This window comes from Artemia franciscana, chromosome 1 (genome assembly GCF_032884065.1).
Source record: "Artemia franciscana chromosome 1, ASM3288406v1, whole genome shotgun sequence".
In the NCBI taxonomy this organism is placed as follows: Eukaryota; Metazoa; Arthropoda; class Branchiopoda; order Anostraca; family Artemiidae; genus Artemia; species Artemia franciscana.
In genome coordinates this window covers 62,222,459-62,242,076 of record NC_088863.1, presented here as the reverse complement: position 1 = coordinate 62,242,076, position 19,618 = coordinate 62,222,459, and the positions used below count along the sequence as shown (strand labels likewise).

Here is a 19,618-nt window from a genome sequence, read left to right as displayed (position 1 = left end):
CATCACCCTGTCTTCTATAAACCAGAGTTGGGAGTTTCAGCTTGCATAGCCTTGTAGGGTAACAGAGCTCATGTAGTCCACTCACCACCTTAGTGGCTCTTCACTGGACATCTTCAAGAATTTTAACATCTTTTTTGAAAAAGGGCCATGCTGGCCAAGCAAGGACCATGCTGGTCTCAAGTCTTGGCCAAACAAGTCCTTTATACAAAAGGCTCAGAATTTTAGGACAATAGGAGGAAATTGTTCTTTTTATGAGCTAGCTGATGCTGCTGCCTTCTTTGCATGAGTGCTGAATTTAAGATGATTGTCAACAGTTCCTCCTAGGTCACATTCTTCCAATACTGGAGAAAGGAACTGACCATAAGAGAGTAAATTGTATTGATATTCTTGTGTTCAAAGTGTAAAATGTGACATTTTGACACATTGAATGTGAGTAGCCAAGATTTCGCCCACACACTAAAGAGATCAAGTTCTTTCTGTAGTCAGGAAGCATCCTCAAGAGTGGTAGCTGGACCAATTACCTTGGAATCATCAGTATATAGTGTCACCCTGCTTTTAAGCACTAGAGGAGCATCATTTATTAAAATATTGAACATGGTGGGGCCAAGAAAACTACCCTGTAGAACCCCACTGATAACATTCTGAGAGGAGGAGAGAATAGGATTGCCATCTACATCAAACATTTTTACATGCTGAAAACAATTCCTCAAGACATCCAGAATCCATTTAAAAAAATTTCCTCCAAACCAATAGATTGTAGCTGAAGCTCAAGTCTCCTATGAAAAACTTTGTCAAATAATTTTGAAAAATCAAGAAAGATCATGTCAACAGGGATTCCCAACTCCAGTAGTTTGTAATGTAGTCATATGACTTGAGCAGATTAGTGTCAACTGATCTGTTGCATTGGAAACCATGTTGAGAGCTGTTGAGAAGATGATTCTGATCAAGATGCTCAATAACTGCTCTGTTGACAATAGGCTCAAGAAGCTTAACAACAACAGAGGTAATACTAATAGGCCAGTAATTTTTCACTGAATCTTTCCTTCCCTTTTTGTGAATGGGGGTAATATGTGCTACTTTCCACTCTGCAGGAAGGTTTGAGCTATCAAGAGATAGTCTGTTGAGCTTTGAGAGTGGGTATACTATTTCTGTTCTGCACTCATGCAAGAGACAGGTTTGGAGACCATTTGACCCTGAAGATTTATTTACATCCAACAAAGCAAGCTGTTTCAAAGACAGACTCCTCAGTCACCTCAAGAAGTGTTAATGGTTCAGTAACAGTATAAGAGGGAGGAGCCAGGATGTGACTAGCAGTTTCTGGTGTGAAAGCTGATGCAAACAGGTTATTTAGGATCTTGGCTTTAATAGCTGGGTCTGAAACTGCGACATTTAACAGAAGAATACTGCCAAAAAAGCTTGGGTTTATTTTTTACATTTTCAGCTAACCTTTCTTCATGACTCTTCTTCAGTTGTTTGATGAAATTGGTGGCCTCATTCTGTGCCTTTTGATACTTCTGATAGTTTGCAGCTGTTTTCTTTTTTTTTAAATTGTTTCCAGGTTTTTCTATTCGACAGTTTGCTAGTTAGACAAGTCATGAAGGGTAGTGTTTTTGCCTGTCTCCTTCAAAATATTCTAGTGTAAGCTTTTTCAAAAACTAGCAACACAGCCTTGAATTTCTGCCAAAATTCTTAAATATCTGAAGTGAATACGGTATCCCAATCAAAGTCAGCAAGTCTCTCATAGATACACTTGTAATCAATAAATTTATGTTGTTTAGGAAGAGGTTGAGTAGTAGACAAGTGCAATTCTGTGAGGATAGCAGCACAGGAGCAAGAAGTTCATTTTTAGTCCACAAATCAGGATTATTAAGAATAACTAGGTCCAGTATGCTAGATGTCTGACCATCTCTGTACAGTGTAGGTTGGTCACCAGTTTGGAATAACAAATGTTTAGACAGACAAGTAAGAAATAGAGATTCCTGTTCTTTGGCTTAAAAACAAGAACCATCAACCCTATCATAATCAGGAAGATTGAAGTCTCCAGGAATTGCCACATGTTGATTACAAGAGTCATTGATAATATCAGAAATGATATTAGCAAGATACTGTTCAGATTCAAGACAAGAGGGAGAATTAGGACTACAATAAACCACTCCGACCACTATTGCAGAGTTACCACACTGCAGTCTAACCCAGATATTTTCAACCCAAACACAGTAATGGGAAGAAGGAATCAAAGTGCTTACCTTGAAACTAAATCAAAAGATATTATTTGCATCCAGGGTGTCAAAAGCATATATCTGGGATATCTCAGGTTAGGAGACATTTTGCACATGAAGGATGGCATGTTGCGAAAGATTGTCCTTTTCAAATAAATGGAAAGCATGTCATTTCAAAATGGGATGGCAAGAGGTCATAACTTACTTAGACTTAGGATTTTCCACATTAGTCAGCACAAAAGGTGGTAATGATGCCTCTCCATAATGACCTCTCAAGTGTATTTGGCCAGAGATCATTAAGGGATGTTCTTGAGAGTGCTGCTTCTTTTTCTTAGCATCATCCAAGAGTAGTCTTCAGTTACCCACGCCTTTGAACTCCTGGAGGAGTTCAACGAAAACATAATGAGACAGGCAATTACTGCCCATCCTAACCATGTGTCCCCAATACCGCCACTGACTGCTTATGACTATCAATAATGAATGGTTGTTCAGTCTTCTTTCTAATGAATGAGTTGGTAATTTGGTCCATCCAGTTGATTCCAAGAATCTATCAAAGACAATTATTTTCAAAACTTGGGATTCCTTTTTTCTCTAGCTGTTCTGTCAGCCCCCTGCTTTCAGAACCATATATTACTACTGATAGGACATTACTATTAAAGAGCCTCAATTTCAGCTTCAAATGGAAAGTGACACTTCTTCAAATGCTTCTTAACTTATCAAAGGCACTTCCAGTGTACACAGTGGCAATTTTATACTCAGGGTTTCCATTGATGCTCACTAGAATTCCAAGATATGTAAACATCTCAACCTCTTCAGTTTCCTTTGCTTTAACTGTCAGCAGCTCAACAGGTAGTTTTTTCACACTATTGTCTTTGGCATGCTTATTGTCAAACCTATTCATTCACCTTCTTTTGAGAGGTCATTTATGTTGTACTGAAGCTCCTCTTAAGTGAGAAAGAAGAGTTATATCATCTGTTATGTGCATCAAATGAGGTACAACTCTCATTCAACTGGATGTCACCTATGAAGTTGCATGTTTGTAGGGTGAAATCAATGAGTATATAAACAACACTGGGGATATCATGCACCCCTGTCAAATCCCTGAATTGACTTTCAACCAATCAGTGAGGTCTCAATCATCAATCTGAACAGCACACATTTGTTCATCGTGTAACATCATCCAGGTTGTCAAAAGAGAGTATGTGGAATATCTCGGGAACAGCTAAGGGTATTAAGTTGAAATCTTGAGTGGTATGACAAAGTCTTTTTATTGACCAATAATAGAAAAAATGTCAATCTAAAACAAGCAGAAGTTAATCCACAAAAGAAGATTTGATAGGTAAAGTGATATTAAATGACACAATGTCTATCCAGGCTGCCAAATGGGTGTAACTGCAATAGCTCAGGAACAGCTAGTAGCATTTAGTTGGAAATATTGGGAGACGTTGAGGAGAATGTTGAACTAAATCACTCAACACTTTGTGTCCATGTTGTCAAAAAGGTATATCTGAAATATATCTCAGGAACAGCTAAGAAATGCTAGTTGAAAATTTCAGGGAATGCTGAGTGAGATGTTGAACTAAATCTAAAAACACCATTTATTTCCAGTCTGTCAGAATGGCTCCTGAATTGACTTTGAACCAATCAGTGAGGTCTCAATCATCAATCTGAACAGCACACATTTGTTCATCATGTAACATCATCCAGGTTGTCAACAGAGAGTATGTGGAATATCTCGGGAACAGCTAAGGGTATTAAGTTGAAATCTTGAGTGGTATGACAAAGTCTTTTTATTGAACAGTAATAGAAAAAATGTCAATCTAAAACAAGCAGAAGTTAATCCACAATTGAAGATTTGGTAGGTAAAGTGATATTAAATGACACAATGTCTATCCAGGCTGCCAAATGGGTGTATCTGCAATAGCTCAGGAAAAGCTAGTAGCATTTAGTTGGAAATATTGTGAGATGTTGAGGAGAATGTTGAACTAAATCACTCAACACTTTGTGTCCATGTTGTCAAAAAGGTATATCTGAAATATATCTCAGGAACAGCTAAGAAATACTAGTTGAAAATTTCAGGGAATGCTGAGTGAGATGTTGAACTAAATCTAAAAACACAATTTATTTCCAGTCTGTCAGAATGGCTCATATACAAATTCTCTGGATTGGTGAAGGGAAAGTTGCAACTTTTAGGGAATTCTCAGGGTGATGATGGACAAAATGGAAACTTATTTTGTGCATCCATGTTGGTAAACGGTTGCATCTGCAATTTTACCAGAATGACAAAGTTAATTGAGTTGAAACTTTCAGAAGATGTTGAATTAAATTAAAAGATACTATGTGCATCCATATTGTCAAAGGGGTGTACCTGTGATATCTTATGTACAGTTAAGGGTTTGAATTAACAGCTTAAAGGACTCATCTAAAACTTTGAGGGAATATTGGATGGAGATACAAAGTAAATTTTAAATTTGGACCAAGAGAAGCTTACCTAGGACAATGAAGTCTTGAAGAAAAGTGTAAAATGCAATGAATTGTTATTTTACATTGTTATAGCATGTGTGTAATATTGCCTAAATTCAGAAAGAGAACAATTGCTAGCTCTAAATTATAACATGACAAAGATAAATTTGCGTCTTGTGTTTAGTACAAAAATGAATCAAATACTCAGTAGAATGAATCTAAATCCCAGAAGAGGCACAACAGAGATTAGATTATTTGTTAAGGAGAGGCCAAAACACTAAAAGAGAAGTTTGTGGGTTAAAATCGCTCTCAGAGATAGGTTTTTTTTACCTCTCATTTGGAATGGTGTCCAAATGCAGAGTTCTGTTCTAAGACTCTTATTGTGTAAAGTTGAAACTGGTTTTACAATAGTCATAATTGATTACCTAATTTACTCTCAATTTCATGGAGTAGGCTATGTTACATATAAACGCATGGTAGATTTAAAATTACCTGGGGCAAATTGTCTTTGGAAAGCTTCAGAAACATGTGGGCAGTTTAAATGAGAGGAAAGATGATAGCTAACATGTATAGGCATAGATCTACTGAGGGCAAACCCCTTGGGAGGCAGAGAGGGGGGACGGGGGGGGGGGGGGGTAAGCACAAAATTTATTTATTTTCAACTACTTTTCTAGGGTAGGCCCTTCCTACAATCTTTGATAAACTATTCATCTTTTCTGTTGTGTACAGTTGTGACTAGAGGCTTCTTATTCAGGAAATCAGAGTAATAAAAACAGCTGCATGACAAATGTAGCATAATATTTCTAGCTAATATGACTGCAATCAATATTTCCTCTGCTTGCTAATTTTAAATTTCTCAAATTAACAGAAACTCAGGCCATCTCTAATCTCTTAAAAACTCAGACCATCTCTAATCTCTTAAAAACTCAGGCCATAATCTCTCTGTGCATACCAGTCCATTATTTATTTATTTTTTATTTATTTTTTTGTTCTGATGTGAATCAGAAGCAAATAATTAGACACAGCATTCCATAGCTTTTCCTGTTGCGACCACGGTTTTGGTGTAAAGTTGTAGTGTAAGTTTTATCAAACACTGTAAGGGCAGATCTTTTTTGATTTTCAATTTTCTGTTCAGGGAGAAAAGAACTCATTTAGTATTTCTGAAATAGGAAATGTTAGGATTATAAATTGGAATGAAAAAAAAAATTAACTTTGTAGCATAGCTAAAATTTATGCAAAAAAAGTTACACTGGCCCCTCTGTTGCTTTGCCCTCCTCTCTGTGGACTGCTGTAGTTAGCTCACCAGACCAATTTCCTTTCTTGGTGAAACAAAACAAATAGTGCTGTTATTATTTTGTAGCTTGAGAAATTTTCTGTCATGGGTGGCACAACTGATTATGAAGAACCTACATTTCTTAGGGGAATGAGCAAGGTGGTTTCTACTTTTACTGCACCAGCAAGATATTTTAGAGGTAAGTACCATCTCGATTTTTTCTTCTTTTTTTGTAGTTTTGTCAAATGTTTAGTAACATATCAATATTGTTATCAAGTAACGAGATCCTTATCGCTTTAAAAAGAAAGACCAAAATTTAAAAAGGGTGTCATAATAATTAAAGTTGAGTTACTGTTTTGCAATGTTGCCATTTTTCAAAAATGGAACCTGATTTGACCCTTCAAAATCATTTCTGATTTTGACTACTCTGTAGTAATCATCCAGTTGTTTTTTTTTTTTCAATAGCTAAACCTAGCAAATTTGACTTCCAATGAAATTTTTATTGTTCCATTGCACAGTTGTTGTCTTATTTGAAAATAGCAATGCCACATTCCCTTTGCTATGCAAACGTCTAAATCGTTTGAATGAACATTTACCTTTTTGAGAAAAGAGTCTCGCTCTGTTATCAACATGGCTGAATACACTAAACTTAAATTTATGTGGCCCAGTGCCCATTTTACTGATTAGGGCAACTATTTTCTTGTGAACAACCAAGGGGGGCTTTAGTCATTATTGCTGCTACTAACAACTCACTACACCACCAAGCCGTCTGAGGCCGAAACAAATTGCTTCAGCAATTCTGCTTAACTTTTAGTTTAATTCAAATTCCAGTATTCAATAATTACAGACTATTTTCAAAAAAGACGAATCTGGAATCCAATCCAACTAAGGCGTTTTCTGTATCAGAGTTGAAATACTTGATAGTGTAAATCAAATTGGGGGCATGAGCATGGGGTTTTCCCTGGACAGGAGTGTACTGAATCCAGAGATACTGAAATACTGGGTCAACGCATGAAAGGAGAGGAACAAAGCCCGACATCCATCTGATTCCTCAAAATCAGTTTAATATTCCCTGCCCCATGTAGAGGCCATATCAGATATTAAGCGGATAAGAACAGATACTACATTTTGATCTTAGCTAAAAGGCCGAGAGTCCGAGAACCAATAATTACAAAGGGATTGTCAAATGGTTTATAAGAATACAAGTAACAAATTTTGTCACGAATTTAATTTCGTTTACAATGCTCAAATAACATTTAATTAACTTATCAGTTTGTCTTTAGATTTGTCTAACAGTATAAAAATCCTTCACCATCTCAAAGTTCGTTTTAAAATTTTGGTGGTAAACCGAAAATATTCTAATCAAGACTTGGACAAAATTATCATCTTTAAAACTAGATTGCATATAGTTTATAGTCCAGCTCAAAGACTAAAGTGGAAAAGACCAAATCAGAGAAGCCAAAAAACCAAAATAAGAGAAGATAGGCTTTAATCGCAGATATATGATCATGGTACTTTAGCTAACAATTAAATAACGCAAAAAACAAATTTTTTAATAGAAACTAAGAATCGACATCAAAACGAACAGAAATTGTTACGTATATAAAAGGGACTGTCCCTCCTCCCTCAACGCCTCGCTCTTCACACTAGTTTTCATTGTTCTAAAAAGTATAGCTGTGACAGAAAGTAAAACTTTAGCATAAAGAGTGTGGCGTTGAGGAGGGAACGGTCCCTTTCATATATGTAATAATTTCTGTTCATTTTAATTTCGATCCTTACTCTTGGATAAAAAAAACTTCTTTTTTAATTTCAATTTCTAAATGTTTTTCAAATAATGCATGTTTGAATTTGGCTCACTGTAGATGAAAAGTCAAAACAAAATTTACATATTTATTTTAGCATAATTATTCTGTATATGAAGGGTATCCCCCTCCTCAATACCTTGCTCTTTACGCTAAAGTTGTTAGCACTTTTAACAAAGCTTCCTATTCTAATTAAACGGACCCCATGTTTCATTAGATGCTCTTAAAAAATTAGGACAGACAGTCAAAATTAAGCGTAAAAAACAAGGCATTGAGGAAGGAGTAACCCTATATATACAGAATAATTTCTGTTTGTTTTTGAAATAATGCCTGTAAATCTTGCTCAACCTCTAGGAAATTTTATCCTGCCAATCACGGAAAACTTCTCCGTTGAAAAACTCCAATTTCACCTCCTCCTTCAAATTCCCTCCATCCTTCCATCCTCAATGAGAGTCCCCTTCACTGTAAAATTAGGCTACTTGTGGACGATTCAGCCTGAAAATTTTCCTAAGCATTCTTTCATTTGAATAAGACTTTAATCTCTAATCGGTTTCTTGATCACTCTACAAATGCTCCCTTCCGTGGAAATTATATCCCAGAAATCGAAATACTCAAAAAAGCTACTGGTAATTCCTCCAGAACATCTTCACATGTAGAATTTGGCAAAGAGAATTTAGGATAACTAAAAAGAATTTCGTATAATAATTCTGTCAAATCCTCCCAGTCTAGCATTTCCCCATGGAAATCCACCCCAAGCGCACACCACCCCCCCCCCCCCCCCCCAAATATCTGTATACTCTCCAATAACAAATACTATATCTAAAGAATGGACGAATTTCATAACTTCAGGCCTTTCCCCATGGACTGTAGTAGATCATTTTACACCTAAAGACATAATTATTTGATCTTGCAACTACACATAACAAAATAACAATCTAAAAATTTTGATTACGTAATTTAAGGCGAAAAAGGAGCATGGCAGGGGGCCAATTGTCCTTCAATCTTTTTGGTCACTTAAAAACAACACCAGAACTTTTAATTTTCTTTTAAATATGAAAAAATTAAGGAAGAAAAAACGGGTTTTAATTTCAACAAAGCAATAAATAAAAACAAAACAACAATTTGATTTTTTAAAAATAATAGATATTCCGAACATTTCAGCCCCATGTCTGGGACCCTTTCTTAACAGAAAAAAGAAAGAGTCCGGCAAAAAGAAAAAGAAGTCTTTTTAAACATAACACACACAAAAAGAAGACTACAACTAAACTCTCGAAGAAGAAGAAAAAGATAATAACGATAAATAAATAAGAAACTCACATTATAAACAAACTTCCAGCACCTCTATAATCATCGAAAAAAACATGCCAATATAATTACGCAACAAAAGTTTTAGAAAATTTTAGAGAAAATAAAATAATTTCAAAATTGTTTCGTTTCAAGTATCATTTAAATACATATAATGAGGCTAATCACACGAGAAAGGTAAATTTACTAAATTTAAACCATGTGTGGAAAGATAAACGTTTGTAGAGATCACAAGTTGTACAAGAAATAGATTTTTTTTTTTAATAGCCTTTTTGATTTTCTTAATGCGTATGATTTCTAACAAAGTATATCAATTTTTAAAAATTCTTTGAACATCTTTTAGGGTTATCTAGAGAAAGATTAAACAAAAAATTCTTGCAATTAAAAAGGGAACATGAAAAACAAAAATATCATCGTATAAACATAAACATTTCCCAGGCCCTGGTGTGATTAATTTAAGCAAAAGAGAGGTAACCAAAGAACAAAAGGAAATCCTTGAAAAAGGTATAAAATTTGGACTAAATCCTAAAAAAGTACCGGTAGAAAAAATAGTTTCAAAGATTGAGACAGGGATTCATGTGTTTTCAAAAGATTTTAATATTGTAAATTTTCAAAAAAAACCTTAAGAATAAAGATAAAAAAAAATTGAAAGAACGATTCTAAAAGATATTTCAACAAACAAGAAACGTAACTCAGACCCAACTGAATCGTATGTTGCAAAATTAAGAAAGGACTTAGAAGGCCTTGAAACTAATCGAAATATCAGGGCACGGACGTATTACAAGTTCTTTCCGAGGGGTTCAGTCTGCCCAAGAATGTATGGTTTGCCAAAGATCATAAAACAGGTATTCCTCTAAGACCTATAGTATCAACAACTAATTCACCAACAGAAAGAATCGAAAAACAGGTAGCAATGAAACTTGAACCTTTATTATATCTCCAGAATTCCTATGTAAAAAGCTCAGAATTCTTAAAAAATAAACTTATAAATATTGAGATATCAAATGAATCTAGAGTTTCTAGGTTTGATATAAAATCAGTGTATACGTATATACCTTTCGATAAATCTGTTTGTGTTTTAGCAAAAAAAAAAAATTGATGAACATAAGAGTGAGATTGAAGTAGTATCTGTTGGAATAAAGATAGAAACTAAATTAAATTTAGTTAAAATAACGGGAAGGTATACTAATTATTTCAAGTTCAGAGATAATTTTACCAGCAAATAAGAGGGTTAGCAATGGGAGGGCCCTTAAGTCTGCTGTTAGCAAATATTTATGCAGACTTTGCAGAAACTTTAGCTATTGAAACATTTAAACCTAAATTTTGGGGCAGATATATGGATGACATTTTAGTTATTTGGAATAATGGAGAATCAAAAATTGAAGGTTTTCTGGAACATATAAATAATTTGGGAGGGGAATGAGTTTTTACAATTGAAAAAGAAACAGAGAATAAGTTATCGTTTCTGGATATTTGGATCTATAGAAATAATAATGCACTAACTTTTTCAATTTATCGTAAACTAACTAACAACAATCGTTATATGTCTTTCGCAAAAAATCATCCAATCCAAGTAAAAAGGGGGGTAGTTAATTCTTTAGTTGGTAGGGTATTAAAAATAGCATTACCAGAATACATCAGCAGTGAATTAATTTTTATTAAGGACTAGCTGTTGGGGTGGCGCTTTGCGCCACCCCAACACCTAGTTGGTGGAAGTGCTTCGCCCCTTCCAAGCCCCCCTGCGCGTGTAAGTCGTTACGCGCCATTGTAGTTGTGTCCCTGTGTCCCACCTGTGAATATAGATAGATATATATATGTTTTTAACTATGTAAAACTTGCGAATATACAACATTCTTCGCTGTCCCATTGTTTGTGCATATAAATAGATTGTCAGGTTTACCGACTCTTGAACATGCAACATATAATTGTCCATGGGAAAAACAATCCGTATTCAGATCTATACCTCATTATTCTAATGATTGCCCTTGAGCTTTGTTGATGGTAATTACTAATCGAACATTCCCTGTGTCCCCGTCGTCATTTATATGCCCTCCGGCGTCCCCGTTGTAGTTGTGTCCCTATGTCCCGGTCGTCATTTGTGTCCCAGTGATCCAGTCTGTAATTTCTCTTTGAGTGTCCCGGTCGTCATTTATATTCCCTGTGTCCTGGTCGTCATTTGTGTCCCGGTCTGTAATTTCTCTTAGTGTCCCGGCCGTCTTTTATATTCCCTGTGTCCCGGTCGTCATTTGTGTCCCGCTGTCCCGGTCTGTAATTTCGTCAGTCGACAAACAACTTCATGACGACATACAGCTCAATTCTTATATTGACGTCAGTCGACAAACATGACGTCAGTAGACACACAAACATGACGTCAGTCAACAGACAAACAACTCATTTATATACAGATAGATATTCTAGTAGGAATAGATATCCTGAAAATATGATTTCTCAAATAATTGAGAAAATGAAAAAAAAAGTTAATGGAACCTATAATATTAGAAGAATATGGGTCAACTCAAAAAACAAATCAAATAACTTTGCCTTATATCCCAATTTAGTCACAGAAGTTAAGAAGAGAACTAAAAAAATATAATATAAAAACAACATTTAAATCAAGACAAACTATAAACTCTTTGCTAAATAATAGAAAAGACAAAGTTCCAAAACACATACAAAAGGGGTTATACAAAATTCCATGCTCTTGTTGTAAATTTTATGTAGGTAGAAAATACAGAAAATAGGCTACAGTGACACAAAAATGCCAAATTTTGCTCGCTAAAATATAATAAAAAAAAACCTGAAACATTTGAATTAGCTATAGTAGAACACATATAGCCTATACTTTTCCTCATCACAATATTTTGTTTGATCAGACAAAAATTCTAGATACATCTGTTGGACTTTTGCAAAGTTTCAAAGAAATTATAGAAATAAAAAAAAATACCTATGGGGGTATTAACATTAATAGAGATGAGGGAGATTTTAAGATAAATTCAATTTATAATAGTTTAATGAAGTACCAGGTAAAAACTTTAACGAGTTGTGATCTAAATAGTTGTCCTGAAACAAGTGATAACCTTGCGAACAAAAGTCAGAATGAGGTCAATGCTGGGAAAAATCAACGGACTGCAGCTAAACTAGCAAACAAACAAAAAATCCATTTAATTTATAATTCATGTAAATGTTCATTAACCTGTAAGACATAATTAGGGGTGATGGACCTCGGGTTTGGTGACCTTCTTTTGTCTGTTCATATAAATATAGTCTTCATTTTTAATAGATTCTCATTTATACACTGATTGTTCAGAGGAGAGTGACCCATGGTTTCACTATACACATTTGATTTGGTATTTTCTTAAGTTTTGTAACACCAGTGCTAGAAGTTTGTTTATAATTAGAGTTTCTTATTTATTTATTGTTATCATTTTTTTCATGTTATCATGTGTATTTTTTCACTATACACATTTGATTTGGTATTTTCTTAAGTTTTGTAACACCAGTGCTAGAAGTTTGTTTATAATTAGAGTTTCTTATTTATTTATTGTTATCATTTTTTTCATCGTGTGTTTAGTTGTAGTGTTTTTTTTTGTGTGTAATGTTTTAAGAAATTATTTATTTTTTTCGTCGTAGTTTTTCCCTTTTTTTTCTGTTGAGAAAGGCTCCTGGACGTGGGTTGAAATAATTGGAATATCTATTGTTCTTTAAAATTAAACGTTAGTTGTGTTTTTATTTTTGTTCATTGCTTTGTTGGAAAAAAAATAAACACGCATGTAATTAGTGTGTGGGGGGGGAGATGCAGAAAAAATTATTTTTCAAAACCGAGAGAGGATTTTGTTACCAACAACTTAGGCAAAAAGATTTGTTGAAGAATAGATTGCCTTCGTGATTATAGCAGAATTTGAGCATAAATATTATGAAAGCGTTTAAGCTTTGAACCTTAGAAAAGCAATAGAAAGCAGCCCAAAGGTTCTTTGAAATAAATTCGAGCCAGAAAGATTTAGTAGAAGTACAAGGTAGTAGGATGTTGCATTCCATGACGATAGTTTCTTTTCATTTTTTTACTTGTGAATAAGACTAATATTTTATGAATTATAAATATCCATGGACTTTGGATGTTTTTCCATATGCCACCAAATTTCGTTTTTCCCAACCAAATATGTCATTATGTCAGAAAATCTTGATGCACTTAAAGCAGGTCTAGAAGATGAATGATGAGGCTATGACTTGTCATTGTTGGTGTTTTTAAATAAAGTTTTCTCAAATTTTTTCATGTTTTTCCGTTATATAGCCAAATTTCCTTGTTTCTGTTCAGATATATCACCATGTCAGAATATCTTCATGCGCTTAAAATAGGTATAGAAGAGAAATTATCAATTGTAGTCATGTCATGTCTTTAAGAGTTGGATAAAACTTCGGCGAAGGGGTCAAATCCCGTAACCCCGGAATTGTTTTATAAACCTTACAGTTGATTGTCGGTATAAAAGATATAATCCACCCCAAATGTACATAATTAAGCTTCAGGTTGACAGTTGACCCAGTTGCGCAAATTTAAATTATTATAAGATTTAAGAATAATATATTAAGAGGCTTGCAAGAGGAAACGATTTTTCCTAAAATTGTGACCTATCTAGATCGTTTTTCTACACTGAAAATTTTGTATGCCATTTTTCAGAAGAAAGAAATATATATTTCTCATTTTTCCCTATGTGTGGAGGTTTCAATGAAAGTGTTTGTCACTTGATGTAATAATCAGAAGAACTGACTGATGGGAGAATTGGAGTCTTTGGTACAGAGGGTTTTGATTTTGAGTAGTTGGTGAGAGTGTGTTCGGGTGAATGTTTTATGGGTGCCAAAAGTTTGGCATGATGCCTCTGTCTCGCGATGCATCACAGAGCTGGGTTTCTGTAGGATTATTTTAGTTTTTTTTTCTGTTTAATTGTTCTTTGTTTTGTATATCTTGTCATGGGCTTTAAGTGCAAATAAATTCTATTCTATTGTACCGTTTTTGAAAAAAAAATATTTACACATACAGTTGTTGCTTGTTAAACAAGATAGATATATATTTTACAGGATGTGGGATGAGTGATACCTCTTGAAGTTCTCTTCATTGGGGGGGGGGGAGACTTTGGGTCTATATCAATAGTTGTCCATTCTTCTAATTCTATATTGCTTTATTTTAGAAAACATTGTTGAGCCAAACCGAAAACAGGACGCTGTATGGTACCATCGTACTTTTAGAAGGGTCCCCACTATTGATGAGTGTTATACAGATGATTATATTTGTCGCCATGAAGCTGATGAACAATTTAAAAGAGACAGGTATGCTTTATTTGATAGAAAAGTACAGTTACTTTACTTATTGATGGATAACCTATGCTGAGAACGTATGGTATTTTCAATATCGATAAACGTAAGTGTACATTAGTATAATTCAAGGTAGCACCAGACGAATTCTCTAGGACTGGGGGGGGGGTAGTTATATCTGCAATAAAACATTTAAGCATGTCTAGAAATCTACTGATTTGCCTTGAGTCAAATTAACTGACTTATCTATTTCCATTAGCAATAAAAGGAATTATTGGAAATAAATAGCATCTTTAATAAATACAGATACATTGAATGAATTGTCTACAACCAATATTCACAAATTTTATCTGTTTATTTACCCACCTGTCATGTCCAGAAGCACTGCAAAATTAGGCAGAATTGACTTGGGCTTTACTATTTTAAGTTTTCATGCAAATCCAATGAACTCAACACCTCTCCCTTTCATAGCTCAACCTGAACAAAGCTAAATACTTGCGAAATTCTTTTCGAATATCATTGATATGTAGGTTTTTTTTGCGCTAAAAAAGTATTTGATGTGGAGCCCCACACAAGATTTATTTTTGGTGGTGGGGGCTTTGTTTTTAATTGGTTCATCAAAAAGATAGAAAGAATTAAATGGAATAGTTGTGGGCATCAAGTCATGGCCAATTGTAGAAAAAGCCAAGACGGATAGTCTAATTGATTGAGAGGCGAACCTGGCATTAATCCCCCTCTTATCAGGATTTTATAAAAAGGAGGTTAGTTCATTGTTAATAGATATGTCTAATCTATTATCCGTCCATGCATCATTGCTAGGGCATTAGAACCAAGGTAGATAGTCATAGAGCTAATATAGTGTAATAGAACCCATAGTTTTCGAAGTGTTTGATTAATATGGCTTGGGTAAACGGCGGAAGTTTGCCCAAAAAGGCTTTATATGAAAATGATATGTTAGTTATAGAAGTCGTTACAATTCCGAAGGTTGGCCGCAATACCCCTATACAGGCATTCTGTTTTTGTTTTTTGTTTTTTTCATTCTGATTGATGTGGGAGCGTTTGTGGCCCTGGGTTTTTAGTTTTATCATTCGTTTCCAACAACTAGCGGTAGCTAGTTGTTGGAAAACAACTTGTTTTGAGGAGAAAAACCTTGAATTCCACCCTTGACCAAAGCACAACTACGAATTCCTCAGATAATTCTTATTACCAGCATTCCAATACATTGGCTATTGACCAGTGTTTTTTTTTTTTTTTTTTTTTTTTTTTTTTTTCAATCCTTTGGTCGTTTTTACTTCCTTACTGTCTGTACACTGGAAATTAAAGGTTTTGTATGAAGTCGATATACAACATGAAAACCAATGATAGTTACTTTCTCCGAGCTGGTCTAACTGGCCTGCTCCTCTACACTGAAAAGCTATAATGCCAAGCAAAGGAAACCAGTTAATTTTCAAGGGATTAGAAACATGGATCGAAAAGTGATAGTTTTTCTATTCACTTGCTGTCAAGTTAATGTAGGCTCTAGCAGGTTTACCACCACGATCAATTTTTAAAGTGTTAAAATTGCTACCAGTGGCAACTCTGGGCTCTAGTAGTATTTTGTAAAACAATCAACTGAGATTGCTGCATAAGCTATGGCAAGACTGGCATGTCTAGTTGAAAGCAAAATAACCTAAGTTCCTCTAATTATACTTCTCGGAGCAAATTTCGAATATCTACTAAAGATGATTCAATATCTACTGTACATATTTATAGCAGCAAGTTTTTATTATTAAAAAACAAATGTTGGCCAGAGAAAGAATTTTTTCAAATTTAATCTGTATCAGAAACGAATTTGAATATTTACTCAGATGATGGTTTTTTTTTAATTGGGTAGCGGGAAATATGGGTGCAGAAGAAAATTTAAAACTATTTTCTATTATTTTTATAATTACACATATATCTATATATATAAAAATAAGTTGTCTGTCTGTCAGGTGACGTCATGTTTCTGTGTCGACTGACGTCATGAAGTTAGTTGTCGTCATTTTTGCTATGACGGTGACGTCATTAAAGATATTTAATCATGAAGTTAGTTGTCGTCATTTTTGCTATGACGGTGACGTCATTAAAGATATTTAAGACATATATGTTCGAAAATAGCGACGAAGACCACACTGCCTTTCCATAACAAACAAATACAACGTAGAAACAATAGGGAAAGTTTTTTCAAGACAATGGAAATTATTTATGTAGATATTTCGGCCCTATGTCCAAGGGCCGTCTTCAGCACAATACAATACTATATATATATAAAAGAACTTACATCAAATTGTGAGAATTAAAACTGAATATAAAAACACTTATTAAAACAATTTTTTTTTAAAATATAGCCCTAGCATCCTTACTTCAGCGAAGTTCAACCAGGACTGGTTGAACTTCGCTGAAGTAAGGATGCTAGGGCTATATTTTAAAAAAAAATTGTTTTAATAAGTGTTTTTATATTCAGTTTTAATTCTCACAATTTGATGTAAGTTCTTTTATATATATATAGTATTGTATTGTGCTGATGACGGCCCTTGGACATAGGGCCGAAATATCTACATAAATAATTTCCATTGTCTTGAAAAAACTTTCCCTATTGTTTCTACGTTGTATTTGTTTGACATATATGTTCACGTAGAAATCTATTAATGTTTAAGTTTAAAATGACTGATGAACTTACAATGGCAAAAGCCGATGGAGATGCTCAAAGAGTCTATGCCAAAAAACTTGCTGCTGATAGAGAAAGTCAGAAAAGAAAGCGTGCCGAGGAATCAAAAGAACAGCAAGGAAACAGGCTTGAGGCTGATAGAGAAAGAAAGAACAGAAAGCGTGCCGAGGAATCAAAAGAACAGCAAGGAAACAGGCTTGAGGCTGATAGAGAAAGAAAGAACAGAAAGCGAGCCGAGGAACTACCAGAGCAACGCGAAAGCAGACTCGTATGACAAACAAACCTCTTCAGGATTTGGGAATGCCTTCACCTAACCGTATCGCTGCTGTTTCGACATGTGTAGAATTGGATCGTGAACAAAGTTACAGTACGAGTGATCTATTGTCGTATGTACAAAATAACATTTCCAAGTTAACGTCGGAACAAAAAGACATTTATGATACGATAATGCATTGTGTCGATAACAACGTTGGAGAAATTTTATTTTTGGATGCGCCAGGAGGTACTGGTAAAACGTTTGTGATAAAACTGATTCTGGCATCAATTCGATCAAAAAATGATATAGCGTTGGCAATTGCGTCGTCCGGAATAGCCGCAATATTGCTGCCTGGTGGAAGAACTGCTCATTCCGCTTTGAAATTGCCTCTGAATTTGCATTCTACAGAAACTCCCACGTGCAATATTTCCAAATCATCTGGGATGGGTAAAGTATTGCAGCAATGCAAACTTATTATTTGGGATGAGTGCACAATGGCACACAAAAAATCGCTCGAGGCTCTGGATCAATGCTTGAAAGATTTGAGAGGGAAGTCGAAACCCTTTGGCAGCACATTAATATTGCTTGCGGGAGATTTCAGGCAAACATTACCTATAATACCTAGATCAACTCCTGCAGACGAAATGAATGCTTGCCTGAAAAATTCTAATTTATGGGCACACGTAAAAATATTAAAATTAACTACAAATATGCGTGTCCGATTGCAAAACGATCACTCTGGTCAAACATTTTCAGATCAATTGCTGGCAATTGGAAACGGAAAGCTCCCAGCAGACTCAATTTCAGGACGTATACAACTACCTGCTGATTTCTGTAATTTAGTGACGTCCAAAAAAGAATTGATTGAAAAAGTATTTCCGGATATTCTAAAAAATTATAAAAATAATAAATGGCTAAGTGAAAGAGCGATTCTCGCACCCAAAAATATAGACGTCCACGAAATCAACAATATTGTTTTGAAGATTCGAGACCAGGCAGTCCTTTACAAGTCACTCGACACAGTTTTGGAACCAAATGAAGCGGTTAATTATCCTTCTGAATTTTTAAATTCCATAGATCTTTCAGGGTTTCCACCACACGTGCTACAACTAAAAATAGACGTACCAATAATACTTTTAAGAAATATCAACCCACCAAAGCTTTGCAATGGCACGCGACTTGCCGTAAAAAAAAACAATGGAAAACCTAATAGAGGCCACAATCTTGACAGGGCCTTTTGAGGGTGAGGCTGTTCTTATTCCTCGCATTCCCATGATTCCAACGGATCTGCCTTTTCAATTTAAAAGATTGCAATTCCCAATTCGATTAGCATTTGCAATCACCATTAACAAAGCTCAAGGTCAATCATTAGAAAAATGTGGTATAATCTTAATACTGATTGTTTTTCCCATGGACAATTGTACGTTGCATGTTCGAGGGTCGGTAAACCTGACAATCTATTTATATGCAGCGACAATTGGACAGCGAAGAATGTTGTATATTCGCAAGTTTTACGCAGTTAATTTGTATTGTATCTATCTATCTATCTATCTATATAAAAACGAGTTGTGTGTATGCATGTTTGTTTGTTTGTAAAAAGAGCGTTTGCATATGACGTCATTATTAGTACATACGGCTTTGTATATGCACAGACAATGGGAAAGCCAAGAATGTTGTATATTCGCAATTTTTACGTAATTTAACTCCTGCAGACGAAATGAATGCTTGCCTGAAAAATTCTAATTTATGGGCACACGTAAAAATATTAAAATTAACTACAAATATGCGTGTCCGATTGCATCGCAATTTTTACGTAGTTTGAAACACATATATAAATCTATCTATATTCACAGTCGGGACACAGGGACACAACTACAATGGGGCGTAACTAATATGGCGCGTAACGACTTACGCGCGCGGGGGGGCTTGGGGGGGGGGGGGCGTGAAGCGCCCCACCAACTAGGTTTTGGGGTGCCCACCAACAGCTAGTCTTCTATATATATAAAAATGTAGTGTCCGTCTGTCCGTTACACTATCTTTATCGTTACACTGTCTATCTGTCACTAAGTATGACGTCAATATTAAAAAAAAAACTAACTAAAAAAAAACTTAAAAGAATTAAAAAGAAGCTAAAAAAAGAAAAAACTAAAATATGTCATCAAAAAAATTAAAAATATTAAAAAAAATAAAAAAAGGAAAAAAATAATAAATAATAAAAATCTATAAATGACGTCATGTTCGCAACGCAAAACCAGGCTTGCGGCTAATAGAGATAGTAAAAGAAGGCGTGTCGCTATATTGCAAAAG

The 19,618-nt window shown here is 34.8% G+C and overlaps 1 protein-coding gene and 1 non-coding gene across 4 annotated transcripts in view; one reads left to right on the top strand and one right to left on the bottom strand.

The window, feature by feature from the left end:
• LOC136032485 (NADH dehydrogenase [ubiquinone] 1 beta subcomplex subunit 10-like) overlaps positions 1-19,618 on the top strand; it is a 35,412-nt gene that overhangs the window by 4,931 nt on the left and 10,863 nt on the right. For all 3 annotated transcript variants that reach the window (XM_065712795.1, XM_065712803.1, XM_065712797.1), the window contains exons 2-3: positions 6,043-6,154; positions 14,243-14,381. In XM_065712795.1, the coding sequence (XP_065568867.1) occupies positions 6,061-6,154; positions 14,243-14,381 (233 nt within the window). In that variant the 5' untranslated portion in view covers positions 6,043-6,060. The remainder of the gene's footprint in view (positions 1-6,042; positions 6,155-14,242; positions 14,382-19,618) is intronic.
• LOC136033816 (U2 spliceosomal RNA) lies at positions 6,922-7,114 on the bottom strand. Its single transcript, XR_010619026.1, has one exon. It is a non-coding gene; the product is annotated as a U2 spliceosomal RNA (small nuclear RNA).